The sequence below is a fragment of the Physella acuta genome, unplaced genomic scaffold (assembly GCF_028476545.2).
Source record: "Physella acuta isolate Inbredline_101_S28 unplaced genomic scaffold, ASM2847654v3 ptg000311l, whole genome shotgun sequence".
Lineage (NCBI taxonomy): Eukaryota > Metazoa > Mollusca > Gastropoda > Physidae > Physella > Physella acuta.
The window spans coordinates 1,102,834-1,122,382 of NW_026731830.1; the positions used below are offsets into that span (position 1 = coordinate 1,102,834).

The 19,549-nt window shown below is 36.6% G+C and overlaps 1 protein-coding gene across 1 annotated transcript; it reads left to right on the forward strand.

The window, feature by feature from the left end:
- The first annotated feature begins 12,661 nt into the window (after nt 1-12,661).
- LOC131940185 (heparan-sulfate 6-O-sulfotransferase 2-like) lies at nt 12,662-15,354 on the forward strand. Its single transcript, XM_059298809.1, has 2 exons — nt 12,662-12,786; nt 14,937-15,354. Exons 1-2 carry the CDS (start codon nt 12,662-12,664, stop codon nt 15,352-15,354), a joined length of 543 nt encoding a protein of 180 aa, XP_059154792.1.
- Nucleotides 15,355-19,549: the final 4,195 nt, after the last annotated feature.

Consider the following 19,549-nt stretch of genomic DNA (forward strand, 5'->3'; position numbering starts at 1 on the left):
AATCGTGAACATGTCTTTGTTGTGAGTTGAGTTCATGAGTGGCTGTCTTGTCGTACACAAATTGTTAACGCTGGCATTCCCTCCCCTGCACTCTATATTCATTTTATTTTTTTTTTCTCCTAAATGTCAGCGTTTTGTTATTTAAAAATCAACTCAGTTGTGATACACGCGATTCTTGTATCATTAGCAATGCAAATGTAGCAATAATAAGGAAGCAATGATAATATAGAATGATAAGGTAGCAATCGTAATGTAGCAAAGATATTGCAGCAATACTATTGCAGTAATGATATTGCAGCAATGATAATGTGCAATGATACTGTAGCAATGGCATAGTAGCAATTATAAGGTAGCAATAATTAGGTAGCAATGATAATGTAGCAATGATAATGGAACAATGATATTTGATACTTCTATTAAATGTCATAACCCGTTGACATTTCCAGTGTAAAGTTAATAAGTTACAATGAGTACAAGGTTGCAGATGATTGTATGGTACAGTGGTAAGTGTTTGGCCTCATGTGTTGGCGGTGTGGGATCGAAACTCAAGTGAGTTAATACTACGTTAACTTTTTTCATCGTGTTTATGAAATCAAGCTTTGTAAAGCACAAATGTGAAACATTATTATTTTTTTCTATTTTATCGCTCATGTTTTCGTTCGCATAGACTACATATTTATAAAACTTTAAGGAAAGTATTTCCTTAAAACGAAAATGATGCAGTCATCTTCTTTCGATGAAAGTATTATACCTGACTGTAGCGAAAATCTGGAATTTACTTTGACTTTGTCACGCTGGGGTGAGTACTAGATGCACTTCATGCCTGTATAGAGTCGGGGGTTTATTAGGTTTAGGTAGACTCTTGGACATATTACTGACTAATGCCGAGTACCCGTTAGAGCTGGGTGGCTGGGTGGGCTCATAGACATTCTACTGACTTAAGTCACGCGACATTCAGAGCTGGATGGACCCAGCTTTATCCTACTGACTAGTGCTGGGTACCCGCCAATGCTGGATGGACTCTTGGGCATCCTACTGAATTGTGTCAGGTGCCACTAAATCAGCAGCTTAGTGAGACAACAATATACGACCACCATACATCCACAAAGAAGACCACTAAATTAGCACAAGTTAATCTCAAAAATAAGACCACCGTACATCACCAGAGAAGATCACTTTAAGAGACCACCTAAGTCCACTTTACAATGCAGTGAATTAGATGATCATAGACTATTACAACAGACCAGTAGACAAGACCAGTGGAGACCACCATAGACAAATAATATAGACGACCACTAGAAATATAAGACCACTATAGCAGACAGCAAAGAAGACCATCATATTATTATACAACCAAAGATCACCATATACGACCACCATTTAACACGATCGCTTATCCCATAGAGGACCACAAAAAGACCACCGTAGAAGAAATGACCGCCGTTAAACCAACATAACACCACACCATTGCTATCGTAGTATACCACATCATAAACTATTTTAAACTCTCAACATATAAGCTCGTATTAGAAGCCTATAATACATTGATGTAGTAGTATACCACATAATACCACAATAGCAGACCACCATAGTAGACCACCGTAGAAGACCACCTATACGAACAGGTTATCCCCCCCTCCGTCTTTCCCTAACACCTCCAAATAACGGATTATCGGATAATCCCTCCAATCTCGCACACACGATTTTTTTCACAGTCGATCGGCGTTCATCCATTGTTTACAAAGCTCCCACGTCGAGCGCCTGTCGATAAAATTGTCCTATTAAAAATGGCTTTACGCCTGATTTAACAGATGTGCATAGCTGGCATGTAAGCTGGCTTTTATTTTTTTTTCTCAGTTCAAATTTTGCGTCAATTCGTAATTTTAAAAACCAACGGTAAAAAAAAAAAAAACTATTGGTCAATGGCATTACGATTTGTCTTGAGTACATTCCAAGATTGAATTTAATATTGTTGGTTACCGAAGATGTGATTTTATCAGAATTGTGACTGGAACGTGTCATTTTTTTAATCGGTTACACTTATACACATTTTTTTGGCTTTTGTGCTTTCGTTCAATTTATTTAAACAATTTTTTTTTTAAATTTCCACGGATATGTGAGTATAAAAAAATGATGTTTTCTTTTTTTTTCCAACTTTAAATATTGTATTTGAGCTACGCTGAGTTACGTTGATACGTATAGCACAGATATTTGGGTTGGGGTCGGGGGTGGGGGTCGAGCCGTCGGCCCTCGCGACATCATAGAATGATTTCCTACTTGACATACAACTAATAAAATCATGTGCCTTATCGTCGACATGAAATGTTTTTTAGTTATTGTTTTTTTTTAATAATTATGTAGAATATGTTTATGCTAATATTCATCAGAATAACATATTTTAGGAGTAATTCTTGAATTTTAAAAAGTTCTAGATATGTAAAATACGCTACATATGAACAAGTTAACCGAATAAAATTTATTTACTTGCTAGCTTAGGAAAATCAATATGTAATTATTTGATCAAAATGGCCTGCTCAAAAAGGAATCTGATGTATTTAATAAGTGTAGCAAAGCCGATTAGATCATATGTAGAAAATTAAGTAATGTAAAATATTTTGTAATTTCTTAAATGAAGCAGTTTTCTTAATTTAGAGTATTTATAGAAAGAAAATTGTAACAATTTAGCTTTCTTTTATCAAGATATCTTTTATAAAGATTTGACGAGAATCCTTCCATCTTTATTTTTGACTCAGCCGCCGTAAAAAGAGTAGGCCCTATTTAGAAAAAAAACTTAAAAGTTAAAAAAAAAATGCAAAATCCTGAGAAATGAAAATATTTTTTTTTTGAGTTTAAGGCTTTTAGGCTACATTTCTATTTATTTACATCGATTCTAAGTTATAACCAGCAGTTTCACTTTCGTAAGACAAACATTTATTGACTTTAGATGGACTCCGTTATCGATAATCTTTATTTTTTAGCGCAATTTCCATACTGGCAATTGCGTTTAATAATGCGTCATTTCTGGATGGATGGATGGATGGATGTATGGATGTGTGGATGTGTGTCCGCAGCTTTAAGTCGTATCTCCTCCTCAACGAAGCAATATCGAGGACTAGTTCCAAAAGCAAATATGTTAAGCAAGTTCCAAGGATGATTGTGGGCCAAAAAAATTCCCGGAATTCCTTCCTGGATTTCCCGGAAAAGCCAAAACACCTCGAACAAATGCAGTTTTTGCTCCATATCTCGGCAACCAGACCACTTAGCGACTTGAAACATTTACCAATCGATTCCTGTCATAATTTAGAACAATATTGCCGAAGAAAGTTTTCAAAAATATCCTTTCGTTCGGTCACAAAAAATTAATTAAGAACATTTAAACTGAGCATCGTGTAGGCCTAGGATGATTTAAACTGAGCATCGTGCAGGAGTTTATTTTTATAGGATGATATTTACAAAAAATTAAAAATTGTTATGGATAACATAAGGAAATTGCGCTTAAATTGTCACTAGACTTTTTATTAACTTGTTTAGGAAGAAACTGGGACAAATCCATCAATATAAAGCAATAAGTAAACGAGGGTTGACCGAGTTAAGCGTCTTTGTTGCTTTGTTGACATTGTTAACTTGTTGTTTAATGTAGGACCGAGGTTCTGGCTTTTGTGAACTGGCATGATGTAGGACTTTTGTCCTGAGGTATTCTATTGGTGTAGGACTTTTGTCCTGAGGTTTTCTATTGGTGTAGGACTTTTGTCCTGAGGTATTCTTTTGGTGTAGGACTTTTGTCCTGAGGTTTTCTATTGGTGTAGGACTTTTGTCCTGAGGTATTCTATTGGTGTAGAACTTTTGTCCTGATGTTTTCTATTGGTGTAGGACTTTTGTCCTGAGGTTTACTATTGGTGTAGACTTTTGTCCGGAGGAGTTGTATTGGTGTAGACTTTTGTCCTGAGGTATTATATTGGTGTAGAACTTTTGTCCTGAGGTATTATATTGGTGTAGAACTTTTGTCCTGCTGTTTTCTATTGGTGTAGGACTTTTGTCCTGAGGTTTACTATTGGTGTAGGACTTTTGTCCTGAGGTTTACTATTGGTGTAGACTTTTGTCCTGAGGTTTTATATTGTTGTAGGACTTTTGTCCTGATATTTGTTATTGGTGTAGGTATTTTGTCCTGAGGTTTACTATTGGTGTAGACTTTTGTCCTGAGGTATTCTATTGGTGTAGAACTTTTGTCCTGAGGTTTTCTATTGGTGCAGACTTTTGTCCTGAGATATTACACTTGAGTAGAACTCTTCTTCTATTATGAAAGAGGAAACACTGCTTTCATTTTCCGAAGTGATCCCGTCAGTAGTGTTAAAAAATGATAGGTCTGCTAGACTCCTAATAATGATGTAATTTCAAGTTTTAAGTTAGGGCAAGAAATCAGAGTTGGAGCTAGTGTATGGCTTAAGATAGGGCTATACTTAGCGATGACATTAACAGTTTGGTTAGGGTTTAATTTTAAATACTCCTTTTAAGAGATTTAACTAATCTGACACAATAGTTAAGAGCAATACTCCTGTCTCATTTATTTTGAGGCCTTCCAATAACAAGGAGCAAAATGACTACTGATTGATTTTGACTTACTTGACTTAATCCTCTTTACTCATTTTGGAGCAAAGGGCCTCAACCATAATCTTCCTGGCTCTTGATTTCGCAATCTCTTAAGAAATCCCTGCGTCTTCAGTCCGTCATGAAGATTCGCCCTAATTGGGTTTCAGGCTTACTTACAGGGAAAAGCAGTAGTTTGCAAGGTATTAATTTACGGTGACGTTGGTAGTCTATACTACTATTTTGGGGTAGGATATTCTAATAGAATTTTATAATATTTAAGGATTTTCATCATTATCATCATCATCATCATCATCATCATCATCATCATCATCATCATCATCACCATCATCATCATCATCATCATCATCATCATCATCATCTTATCACGTTTGTGTCCTAGATATATGGTGTAGATGAAGTAGATTTTATTTGTTTCAATGAACTCGGCGTACAAAATGAGTTAGGTACCCATCCGAGTTGGTTGGACTCAGGAAAGTTCTACAGACTTTAACCCCCCCCCCCAAGATTTTCGGGTTAGCAGTCTAGCGCTGTACCGCTAGGCCACGCCATCCCCAAGAAGGACTTAAGTCCTGATTTATTGAACAGCTAAGACGGATGTCTGTCCTTGAGTGTGTCTTTTAATCTGACAAAAATACTTTGGTCTAGAGTACACCCAGTTTGTGTAAGTAAAACACAATACTGTGCAGCTGGTAAACACTTTGATTTAACGGGAGTAAGCGAGTAAACGCGAGTCAATGTGAGTCCAGGAATAGACATCAAAGTGCCTGAAATAAATTTTAGTATTTCGTTCGGTCACAAAACATTTAAAAAAATTACATTATACATAATACACTACAGTACTATATAGCAATATAGAGAGCGCGACAACTAAATACCCCTTTTTCTATTTTGTTTTGAATTATTAAAACTACTTGTGTTGCATTATTTATTTGCTGAATATATGATTTATCTCGATTTAAAATTGTTATGGATAACATAAGGAAATAGCGCTTAAATTGTCACTAGACTTTTTATTAACTTGTTGCTTTCATTTTCTTTAATCAAATGTAGACAACCTATTTTGTTTTCGCTTTTTAAAAACAAGTTAATTAAAAAGTCTAGTGACATTTAAGCGCAATTTCCTTATGTTATCTAAAAATAGCTCTGTCGTAGCGTAAATCAAGAGCAGGGTTAGTAAAACCATTGGTTAAAATACATGTTTTATTTACAATAGAGTTACATGACTAAAAACCATTGCGCACCTAGCTACTGAACGTGATGACGCAGCCATTGAACGTGATGGCGCAGCTATTGAACGTGATGACGCGTGTGGTGTGGTTGGATAAAATGCCTACTAATTCGGTCCAAATTTTAATTAATTCAAAACAAAATTTTGTGACTGAACGAAAGGATATTTTTGAAAACTTTTTTCGGCAATATTGTTCTAAATTATGACAGGAATCGATTGGTACATGTTTCAAGTCGCTAAGTGGTCTGGTTGCCGAGATATGGGCCAAAAACTGCATTTTTTTTGAGGTTTTTTTTTACTTTTCCTGGAAATTCATGAAAGAAACCCGGAATTTTTTTGGCCTATGTTTATCCTCGTAACTTGCTTAACATATTTGCTTTGGAACTAGTCCTCGATATTGCTTCGTTGAGGAGGAGATACGACTTAAAGCTGCGGACACACATACATCCATACATTCATTCATCCATCCATTCCCAGAAATGACGGGTTAATAAATGCAATTCTCCAGAATGTAAATTGCGCTAAAAAATAGTTTAGTTACCTAAAATACTGAAAACTTCAACCACGTCCAATCTTTAGTAAAGTCCAACAAATATCAATCACTTAAAAGTCAGATTTTTATATCCACATTTATTCTAAAAACACCGTATAAGATTTAAAAATATATAATGGGTATTCGAATAATTTCGAGACTTTTCTTTGTTGGACCAATTAAAAATTGTATTCCTTTCTTTTCTTCAAATAGCCAAACATACAAAAAAAAAGTCAATAAAATGTTATGGTTTGAGAAATATATTATGTTATAACAATAACATCCTGATTTGAAACGCTAAACACTATATTCATATTTTATTTGATTATTAAATTATCTATATGAAAAAAAAATAGTACAAGGCCAAATTTTGCAATATCATTGATCTAATCCTTACTTAATCTTATTAACAATACTGAAATATGTTTTAGAAAGCTGGACTGAACACAGAACGTGATGTTTTTAACATTCTTGTTTAGTGTTATTTTATGTGATTTTACATAGTAAATATTTCATGTTCTTTGTAAATATATGTATGTAATAGATGTCTGTGTTTAATTACGAAGAGGTTGATATACAAATGAGAAGATTTTTATCAGCATAGTAGCACACAAGCATTATTTCATGTTCTTAAGCACAGGAAGTAAAGTGGGTGTGTCCACAACAGACGACACATTACCTAAACCAGGGGTCGGCAACCTGCGGCTCGCGAGCCGCATGCGGCTCTTTTGATCTCAAGATGCGGCTCTCCACCTCCCTGAACAAATACTAATAATCTTAATAAAAAAATAAAATATTTGAAATAAAAAAGTGTTAGTGGCTCTTTAAAAGCAGGGAATTTTTTAAAATTGTAACTTTTGGCTCTTCCGCTTCAAAAGGTTGCCGACCCCTAACCTAAACTATGTGTTGCGGTGTGGGGGTAGATGGGGAGGGTAGTATTTTGGCGATGATGTGGAATGGGCTTATCCAACGTGACGTAGCACATATTTTAGTTTGCGTTTCTTTGATTTGTATTGTTCTATTTTTGTCTTCACTTTAAGGCGTGGCCTAACGGTAACGCGCTAGACTGCCAACCCGAACGTCTTGAGTTTGAATCCTGGTTTAAGCTAGTAAAACGTCCCTGAGACCATCCAGCTGTTGGGTACCTAATTCACGCTAGGGAAGGTAAAGGCGACCGGTCGTAGTGATGTCACACTATCCCTTCAAATTCCGAGGTAACAGAAACGGGTAAACTCTACTTCACCTGCCCAAGGAGCGTCATGTTCGGACATTGAACTTTACTTTGTAGTTTTGTCTTGGATTTCTGATTGTTTTAGTGTAGCTAGAGGGTAGGGTGAAAGTCGGCATAAGTTACTTAGCATCATGTAGATGGAACACCATCTTAGTAAAACTGTATTCAAATATTAACAAAATTTTAAATAAAGCTATTTTCGTTGAGATTTCAAACCTACATTCTGCGTCAATTCTTTAATGGATAGTGCTTTTAAGTCAACATTTTGCATCACTCCCAAAATAAATGGTAACTTTTTGTTACCTATGGTATGGTCATTTTAAATCAACATTTTCCTTCACACCCAAAATAAATGGTGATTTTTTTACCTATGTTTAGCGTCAATCCTTTAATGGATAATGATTTTAAATCAAAATTTAACAACACGCCCATAATGGGCGGCGATATCAAACCAAATTTTTGCGTCACGCTTTAAATGGATTGTTAAAAATTAAGACGTAACGATTCGGACTCAGCGACCTGAGATTTCAACTAAGCAAACAGTGGTTTCAACCGATTCTGACAGAGATCAATGTCACAATTGTAAGAAATACGTTGGGTTTTTTTCTTTTGTAAGGCAATGTGTATTGTTAGTTTGTTACGTTGAGTAAATATTTTACACAGAAATATATAACTTAATTTATAACGCGTTTCTTTTATTTAATTCTTATATAGAAAAACAAAGTAGTTTATTATTTATTAGTATTAGTTAGTTTCACTTAAATACTTCATGTAGAGAAAAATAACTTTCTTTTCTTTAAGAATACCAAACAAATTATGAATATCTATCTATATCTATATATATAATTCTCTTCTGCGAGCCGTTAGAAAACAAGCTGCAAGCGCCTCCTTGCAGTCCCCTCTCTTTCTCTCTATCACTATCACTACCACCCCACCCCACCCCCACATTGTCTGGTGAGCTGTGGTCACGCTAAATGTTTACAAAGCTAAATCTTTACAAATCGTAGAGTCGTAGAGCCGGGTTTGTATTAGGGGCAGATAATTTTGTTCGATTTTAAACTTACTAAGAAATAACTAAGAGGAGGCTGCTTTCACGGGGGGGGGGGGGGGTGTAGGGTCGGGGTTAGGGGAAAGGGGGGGTAGTGTTTTAAAGCAAATATTTTCAGTGGCAGCATTGGTACTGTCGAATTCACTAATTATGAATTACTAAAAAAAGAAAATAAAACAGCAAAATAGCGGCGTATGATACGCTGCGGGTCGGCTCGTAATTATTAAAAAAATGCATACAGCATAGATCTAGATGTAGAATACCAGGGTTTATTTTAAAAATATCTTGTCTGGAGGAAGCTCCGCCCACAACTCACACAATACCACGTAACAAACCTCCTGATATTTAAATAGACCAGCGTTTCAATTATCACTTTTTCTTTTTGAAAAGTCAATTTTAGATACTAAATGAATTGTTGTGGTTTTTCACTTTTAGTTAGATCTAGTAACTGCTTCTAATTTGAAATAGAAAAGAATCGATGTACTATTTATCAATATTTGTGTCTGTATAAAAAATAAAAAAATATAGGACATCGTTTGTGCGTGTGTGTGTTGGGGGTGGGGGTTGGTTTAAGTAATGTTCGTTTTAGCATGCTGGGGGTGGGAGGAGGCTACTTTTACAAATAAGTAACTAAATACAGGGGTTGGGTGGTAGGCGGGGAGGGGGGGGGGGGGGCGGGGGTTGGAAATAAGCAAAAAAAGTTCCGTTATTTATGAAATATCTTTCGACTCAAAACTCCATATGCTTGTAGTTGTTTTTTTTTTCAATCGCTTGAACAGTATTTTTTATTCAACGAGGCTCATAGTTGCAGATTGTATCTGAAATACCGTTTTCTTGTTAACATTTTCTTGTGAACTGTTTAGTATACCTCACTCAATTAATAACACATGATCGTGTTTGTTTCAGATGTTTTACCGGCTTTAGTGAGCAGATCTATCATACGACTGTGAGGGTAATTTTACCATTACTCACTCCCTTGATGCTATAGAAATATTACTCACTCCCTTGGTGCTATAGAAATATTGCTGACTTTCAGACAACTTGTAGCATGTGTGTCATATCCGTCCTTCTGAAATTACATTATTTTCAAGTATTGCATTCATTTTTTGCTTGTAATCTGGCTGAATAAGACACATTTATTGCATCAATGAATATTTTAAAGAAATATAAACAAATATAGCTTAAAAGAAATTTAGAATATTGGAACATTAATTATTTCTTAATAAATGTATACAATTTAATAGGTATATATTAGATATTATAGCTAAATTTCAATGTAGGAAGTATTAACTTATACATATACATATAAATAAATACGTATACAAATAAAATAATTAAGCTTATTTAAAATATAGCAGTATCAAATAGACCTATGTTTAAATAATTAAAAAAATAGACTATAGAATTCATTACAACAAATATGTGAACAAAATATGATAAACTGACGTACTATGTAAGCGGATATCAACAAACTATGAAACGAATTTCTCCCAGGAAATGCCAGTACCTTATACTAAGCCTGGCAGTATTGTTATTGTTTACAGTCTTGAATTTCAAACCCTGGCAGCCATTAAAGTCTAGTTGGGAAGGGAGGCTACCGGGCTTCAACGTCAATATAGAAGAAATGAACACAGAAAGTGAGTTATCGTTCCTAACCTCGGCTAAAAATAGGAATTCGTGGTCTTCAACAAGTCTCAAATCGGAAGCGAGAGTTAAGCTGAATTTGAATACCGATGACGTCATAGTTTTCCTCCACATCCAGAAGACAGGTGGGATGAACTTAAAGCGTCTGCTGGTCAACTGGACGCAGGACGTCCCTCCATGCACGTGCGAGAGCATTGAGAAAAAGTGTGAGTGCCGGACCAGCAACAACGTCACGTGGCTGGCAGCCTGGTTTATTCGAGGCTTCACGTGCGGGCTGCACGCGGATTGGACGGAACTGACTGAGTGTGTGGACCCGTGGTTTAAGGCGGTAGAGCCTCAAAGATCACATCGGAAGTGAGTACTCACCTTTCTAATTAAAATTTGTAGTGTGTCGAACTTCAAATCTTGGTGTAATGTGGTAGAGTGGTGTAGTGAGGTGGTGTAGTGGGGCATTGTGGTCGAGCGTTAGAGCTTATGGTCATAGAACCTTAACTGAAGCTCTAGAATTTTGATTCCATGGCTGTAATATATTTGAAGAGCCGGAGTCCACCCAGCTCTTATTAGTACCTGGGCAGAATTGAGATAAATAAAACACGACTGGGTTTAATGCTAACCATGCAATCCTTGTATAGTGTGGTCAGTTGAAAATAATGATTCAGGTACCCATCAGGGCTGAGTGGACTCAGGTAAGTCCCACACGAGCTTTGAAGCCCGTACTTTATTGTTTACAATATGTCCCATTATGTTGTCGCATACTATTATATAATCTAGTTGTAATTTGCATAACACTAAATCACATAACTGTATTTCAAACTATCATTACCTTACCTATCTGTCATTTTACATTAGTTACACTTTAGCTACCATTACATGACCTACCTGTACCTTCAGCTACCATTACATGACCTACCTTACCTACAGCTACCATTACATCACCTACCTGTACCTTCAGCTACCATTACATCACCTACCTGTACCTACAGCTACCATTACATGACCTACCTTACCTACAGCTACCATTACATGACCTACCTGTACCTACAGCTACCATTACATGACCAACCTGTACCTTCAGCTACCATTACATCACCTACCTGTACCTTCATCTACCATTACATCACCTACCTTACCTACAGCTACCATTACATGACCTACCTGTATTTAAGCTACCATTACATGACCTACCTGTACCTTAAGCTACCATTACATCACCAACCTGTACCTTCAGCTACCATTACATCACCTACCTGTACCTTCAGCTACCATTACATGACCTACCTGTATTTAAGCTACCATTACATGACCTACCTGTACCTACAGCTACCATTACATGACCTACATGTACCTTCAGCTACCATTACATCACCTACCTGTACATTCAGCTACCATTATATGACCTACCTTACCTACAGCTACCATTACATGACCTACCTGTACCTTCAGCTACCATTACATCACCTACCTGTACCTTCAGCTACCATTACATGACCTACCTGTATTTAAGCTACCATTACATGACCTACCTGTACCTACAGCTACCATTACATGACCTACATGTACCTTCAGCTACCATTACATCACCTACCTGTACCTTCAGCTACCATTACATGACCTACCTGTATTTAAGCTACCATTACATGACCTACCTGTACCTTCATCTACCATTACATGACCTACCTTACCTACAGCTACCATTACATGACCTACCTGTACTTAAGCTACCCTTACATCACCTACCTGTACCTTCAGCTACCATTACATCACCTACCTGTAACTTTATCTTCCATTACATCACCTACCTAGCTACCATTACATCACCTACCTGTATATTTAGCTACCATTACATGGCCTACCTGTACCTTCAGCTACCATTACATGACCTACCTGTACCTACAGCTACCATTACATGACCGACCTGTATTTAAGCTACCATTACATGACCTACCTGTACCTACAGCTACCATTACATCACCTACCTGTACCTACAGCTACCATTACATGACCTACCTGTACCTACAGCTACCATTACACCACCTACCTGTACCTTCAGCTACCATTACATCACCTACCTGTACCTACAGCTACCATTACATGACCTACCTGTACCTACAGCTACCATTACACCACCTACCTGTACCTACAGCTACCATTACATGACCTACCTGTACCTTCAGCTACCATTACATCACCTACCTGTACCTACAGCTACCATTACATGACCTACCTGTACCTACAGCTACCATTACATGACCTACCTGTACCTTCAGCTACCATTACATGACCTACCTGTACCTACAGCTACCATTACATCACCTACCTGTACCTACAGCTACCATTACATGACCTACCTGTACCTACAGCTACCATTACATGACCTACCTGCGAGATCCAGTCAACCGTTTCATCAGTGAGTGGATGCACGTCAGACGTGGCGCCTACTGGCCCAAAGAATACCTGTGTAACGGTAGAAACGCCACACCCAGTGAGCTGCCCAGGTGTGCTGGGGGAGGGCCGTGGCGTGACGTCACATTTGACGAGTTCGTCGGGTGCAGGTAGGTGCTAGGTGCTAGCGTCATTGGTAATATAAAGGTGCTAGCTGTTATTTGAAGCTGCATATATTGTAGATGCTAAATGGTAGTATCTCCGTTTGTACGTGGTATGTGTAAGTCTCAACTGTTGTAAGGGCTTAGTGGAAGTTTTATTAGTTATTGTGCTAGACGGTTGTTTCATAAGTTATAGTAGTAGTTGGTAGCATAATTAGTTACAGTGCTAGTTGGTAGCCTAATTAATTATAGTGCTAGTTTGTTGCCTCATCTATCTATATATATAATTCTCTTCTGGGAGCCTTTAGAAAACAAGCTGCAAGCGCGCATTGCAGTCCACTCTCTTCCTCTCTACCGCTACCCCCTCTTCCCCCCCCCCCCCCCCCCCACCACCCCTACACGTCTGGTGAGCTGTAGTTCACTCTAAATGTTTACATTTTACAATCATAGAGCAGGGTTTGGTGACGGCTATTAGGGGCAGATAATTTAGTTTGAAACGATTTTAAAATAAGAGGAGGTAACTAAGAGGAGGCTGCTTTCACGGGGGGGGGGGGGGGGGGGAGGGGGTTTAGTGTTTTAAAGCACATATTTTCAGTGGCAGCATTAGTACTGTCGAATTCACAAATCATGAATTACTGAAAAGTAGAAAAAACAACTAAATAGCGGCGTATGATACACCGCGGGTCGGCTCGTATATATAATTCTCTTCTGGGATCAGTTAGAAAACAAGCTGCAAGCGCGCCTTTGCAGTCCCTTCTCTTCCTCTCTATCACTACCACCCCCACCCCACCCCCACATGATCTGGTGAGCGGTGTTCACTCTGTTTACATTTTACAATCACAGAGACGGGTTTGGTGACGGCTATTAGGGGCAGATAATTTAGTTTGAAACGATTTTAAACTTAGAGGAGGTAACTAAGAGGAGGCTGCTTTCACAGGGGGGGGGGGGGGGGGGAAGGGGGTTTAGTGTTTTAAAGCAAATATTTTCAGTGGCAGCATTGGTACTGTCGAATTCACAAATTATAAATTACTGAAAAGTAGAAAAAAAAAAAACAACTAAATAGCGGCGTATGATACGCAGCGGGTCGGCTCGTTAGTTATAGTGCTAGTCGGTAGCCTAATTAGTTATAGTGCTAGTTGGTAGACTTATTATTTATAGTGCTAGTTGGTAGCCAAATTAGTTATAGTGCTAGTTGGTAGCATAATTAGTTATAGTGCTAGTTGGTAGCCTAACTAGTTATAGTGCTAGTTGGTAGCCTAATTAGTTATAGTGCTAGTTGGTAGCCTCTTTAGTTATAGTGCTAGTTGGTAGCCTAATTAGTTATTGGGCTAGTGGGTAGCCTAATTTGTTATAATGCTTGCTGTTAGCCTAATTAGTTTGAATGCTTGTTGTTAGCCTAATTAATAATAATTAAATCCAATAGACACATTAGTTTTAGTGCTACTGGGTAACGTAATTATTTATATCACTAGATGATAGCCTTATTAGTTATTGAGCTAATTAGTAGGCATATTAGTTATAATGCTAGTTGGTAGCATCATTATAACAGTAGGTGGTATTCTCAATAAATATGTTGTTAACCAGTAGCCTCGTGAGTTATAGTGCTAGTCGGTAGCTACACAACATGTATGTGATATAGTGTAGCTTCATTAGTTGTAGAGGCAAGCTGGTAGTAGCCTTGTAAGTTATAGGCGATACCCAATATCCTCATTGGTTATATGTAGATATTAATAATCTCACACGATATCGTTGCTAGCGTGTAGCCTAGAAATGTATAGGTGGTAGCTAGGAGCGCAAGAGTTGAAACCGCTAACGGGCAGTGTTTCTTCCAGACTTTTTTATCTGGGGGAGGGGAGGCACTGTTAAAAGTATATATTTTCTATATACATTCCATTTAGTTTGGGAGAGGGGGGAGGCGGTAGAAGAGATGCCTGGAAGAAACGCTGCTAGCGGGTAGCGTTATATGCTGTAGATGATTTCTGGTGATACTAGAGGTTATGTACATGACTATTAATACTTAATGATTTGTCTAGGAGATGCCACTTAACAATAATTAGACACATTGATGATGAAAAAATTTATAATTAATTTTTTTTCTACAGCCACAACCTTGGCTTTAACCGCATGACCAGAATGTTGGCTAACCTGTCTTTGGTCAACTGCTACAACAGAACTGGACTCTCCAAAGACTTCGTGGACAAGACTCTACTCAACAGCGCCAAGGAAAATCTGCGGGCCATGGAGTTCTTTGGCCTGACAGAGGAGCAGGAAAAATCTCAGTTTTTGTTTGAGGTCACGTTTGGTGTGTTGCTGGCCAAACGAACGGTCAGGCATGAGCTAACGGTAGCGTCAACGGTTCAAATCACAGATGAGATGTTGTCAGTTATAAAAGATAACAACTTGCTGGACATAGAACTTTACAGCTTTGCTCAGGAATTGTTTACACAGAGAGTGGTGGAGGCGGAGACGAGGCTTGGTTTTAATACTAGCATTTATTTCAAAAGAAGATTTTTTGATTAGTAACTCATCATTTACATATGCTGTTTTTTTTTTAATGTTACAGTAGTCCACACATTTACATTGAAGAAGACTTTTATTTAAGATATTAAGACTTTTATTAAAGACATTTAATACGACTTTTAACAAAAGCACGTTTTTAAAACGGCATTATTTTGAAAAAAAAACCTTTAAAAATGACAATCCTATGAAATTTAATTATTGACTTTCAATGTAGCAGATGTAGCATACGTGTATGTAGACAGCTACTGCTCGAGTCGGTAGGCTTTCACTGAGTCCACCCAGCTATAACGAGTACCTGACGTACGTTCACGAAACAAAGGCGAATGGGAATAATGCTCAACACACTATTAGATTTATCCCAGGATAATTGAAACAAATGAACTTTACCTCTTTTGCCCCATTTGTCTTAGGCGTGAAAGGGTAATGGTGATCATACAGTTGATTTTAATCTCCATTCGTTTTACTCCTCCGATTATGAACATTAGCAACACATTTAAAACAAGTATTTCACCTGTTTTTTTTAATGATTAATCAGTGAAATAACTCATGTGCTTTATAGTCGAGATATATATATATATATATATATATATATATATATATATATATATATATATATATATATATATATATATATATATATATATATATTTATATATATATATATATATATATATATGTGTGTGTGTGTGTGTGTGTGTGTGTAATTCATTTTGAAGAAAAGATACAATTTTTTAAAGATACCGCAAACAAAACGTTTTTACTTCCCATTTACATAATTAAACTAGTCAAGGGAAATAATTATTTATATTATCAACTTTCATCAAAATAGCAAAAAAATTAATAGTAACGCAGAAACAAAAACTGTATTAGTAATTTTTTTAAAAACTTTTTGTTATATTATCAGACATTGATTTTATGTTACTATTTTTGTGAACAAAAATTTATCATAGCACTCTAGTTTTTTTGGTAAACTGTTTAAGGTCATACATTGTTTATTTTACAAAGGTGAGGCTCTTAGAATATCATTGATATAAAAAACCGTAAAAAAAAACAATCGCATTAGATATTTCCAAATTCATGCTAACTCTGGCAACATTTAACATCAAGGGGGCTAGGGACAAAACACATTATATAAACAACGTAATAAATAAACACAATATTGACATCCCACTTTTACAGGAAACTAACATTGGAACTACAGAAGAAGCAATTAAACTAGATGCATACATCGGCATCAAAAACTCACTGCACAGTACTGGTTCCAACTGCAGAGGAGCCAGTTTACCTTGTACATCAGACAAACACAAAATTAAAAGTACATACACGGATAAACAGGGCAGGATAGCTTGCATCACATTGAATATTGATAATACAGAAATAACAATCATCAATATATAGGCTACGCCCCAACACATAGACAAGAACAAAAACATTTCTACCACACGCTTAATGGAATACAAAAACAAGACGATACTTTTAGCAGAAATATTTCAAGCAAAGCTAAGACATAGACTGGGAACTCTCACTTAACTGGGGAAAAAATGTACAGGAAAGCAATCAATAAAGTATTAATTTTAATTTAGACAGTCTCAAGCCAAACATCACTCGATCAGCCCTCAAGTAAATTAACATTAGAACAGTCTTCTGTTTCCCAGGTTTTTAACAGTGTACAACCTGAATGGTAGAAAGAGATACACACCTCACCCACCCATACACACACATCCTCCCCACTCAACCGGACAGGCGGATATTTCAAGGTAGCGTGCCTTCATCGCCAAGGGTCAATTTAATGTCATGGACATTTTTGGAATGATAGATCAGTATGAGTATTACAGAGACACTTCTCCCACGGTCGTTTCTATTTCTGTCCATGGGTGTCTACAATGTGAACTTTTGACTCCACAGCTAAGGACTGAGCACAGTAAACTAAGCAGTCAAGAAAAACCGAGTTTGCACACCTTATTTTAGTCTAGTCTTATGCCATTTTATTTTCTCTCTTTGATTATTATATATGTAATTGATGTTCATATCTTTCATGCTCTGTAAAACTATCAAACAAATTATTATTACTGATTTAAATGTTTAAAACAATTGATTAAAAAAATAAATAAAAAATAAATAAATAATTGAGGACTGTATAGATATAGATGTTTGAAAGAGAAGAATGTGTTTGCTTTGATGTGTCTTGTTGTAATAACATAACTTTTCCGATTGCTTAAAAATTGTAAACCCTTTAATTCTCTGTAATCACAAATTTATTTCAGCACTACTTAAAAACCCAAATTACACCCCGCCCCCCCCCCCCCCCCCTCACCCACCACGCCGAGGAAAAAAAAATCCCTTGAATCATCATTTAATTACACATTTGCATTTTCAGGTTGTTTTTTATTTATTTTTTAATTTTTTTTAAATATTTAGACGTTTTGTATTAGATCTATGTAGAAGTAAACCATCTTAAATGAATGAAAGTAGGCTACAAGTAAGAAAGAAATATCACTATTGTAAATCTGTATCAGTCCTCACAAGCCGATGATGAAAACTAATACTAAAGCGAACACACAACTGACGCTGTAAATTACATGTCTGAGGCAAAAAAAAAAAAAAAAAAAAAGGATATTTTCAAGAGAAAGGAGTTTGCACACCCTATTTTAGTCTGGTTCTTAGGCCAATCTATTTTCTCCATTTAATTACTATATAAGCAAATCCATCAAATAAATCATTATGACTATTTTTAAATGTTTAAAAACATTGAATAAATTAACAAGAAAAATGATATAAATTTACATATATATAAATTTGAGTTGTTATGAGTAGCTATGTAAAAACCAAAATCCCCTTCAGCCTTCCACGGAGAGGAAGAAAAAAAAAAAAATATATATATATTCATTTGAGTAACAAAGAGGACTTAAAAGCAGTGTTTTTTCCAGACCTTTTTCTCGGGGGGGGGGGGGGGGGGGAGGGGGACACTTGAAATTTTCGGGGGGGGGGGGTGGTAGACTTTCTTCGGGGGGGGGGGGCGGACACTGTTAAAAGTATATATTTTCTATATAAACTATATAAATTTCATTTCGTTCGGGGGGGGGGGGGGAAATGCCTGGAAGAAACTCCGTATCAACCCAACACATCGAAAAGGAAATGAAAGAAAGGAAGGGGAATAAAGAAATACAATTTAATTATTTTTTTTTAAATCACTGAGTAACATTTTTAGGTATAAAAATAAAAGTGTAATTAGAAATTATGCATTAGTAAATCTTCTTAAATGAATGAAAGTAGGCATACATGTCATGTAATAGTATTACTATTGTAAATCTGTGTTAGCTAATGAAAATAGACGCTGTAAATTGCTTACCTGAGGAAAAAATGTGAATATGAGGGAAAAATAGTAATAATAATTAACAATGTCTCCTATAGTTGGATTACTTCAGTAGTTCAAGGATAACAATCTGAAACGTTAGCAAGTGATACAATCTCACCCCTACCCTCCTTACCCGGAACTGGGATGGTGGGTTGATCAAAGCAAGCAGACTCTGGTAAATGTCAACAGTGTTCATCCCACGGTCGTTTTAGTTATGTTTTCACATTTGAGGATCCAACAAAAAACAAGAATTTTTTTTCTTTATTGACGAACGTCACTGGCTCAGGGATGTGTCTCCCATTAGACACGACAAACTCCAACTAACTGGCTTGGATGTGGGGTTGATTAGCGTGTATGTTGTGCTTCTGTTCTTTGGTTCTCACCAGGCTTATCTTCTACCCCACTGAACGCATGGTAAACTCGTACCCCACCGTCCAGTACCAAGCTCAACCGTAGGAAGCTTATAACTAAAAAATAAATCGTCACTTAGGTCAATTTAGTGCATACTAACAGATAAAGAAATGCATACTGAATAAAAGATCATTCCCTATTTAACGGTATTCGGAAAAGTCGGCTCTTTGGCAGTGGCAAGCATGGAATTGTTGCCACGGGGCTGGCCACAGCACGGATGTTGGGTTGGGCCCGGTACCCAAGCCACTGTCAGCTGTCCATTTACTTTCCACCTAAACAATTCTAACTGTTCTCTGATCAGTGTTTTTATCATGTTTAAATTTGTGTTTCTTTACAGTAAATCATTGTTATGAGTTTAAAAAAAAAATTAAAATAATTAATACTAATAGTTTCGCTGTCTGTCTATCTATCTATCTATCTGACAAGAAC

What these genes read in the sequence shown, in the direction of transcription:
- LOC131940185 (XM_059298809.1), top strand. Translation starts at nt 12,662, where the DNA reads ATGACCTACCTGCGAGATCCAGTCAACCGTTTCATCAGTGAGTGGATG. An exon ending in ACACCCAGTGAGCTGCCCAG is followed by an intron (nt 12,787 to 14,936) that starts GTGTGCTGGGGG and finishes TTTTTTCTACAG; the next exon opens with CCACAACCTTGGCTTTAACC.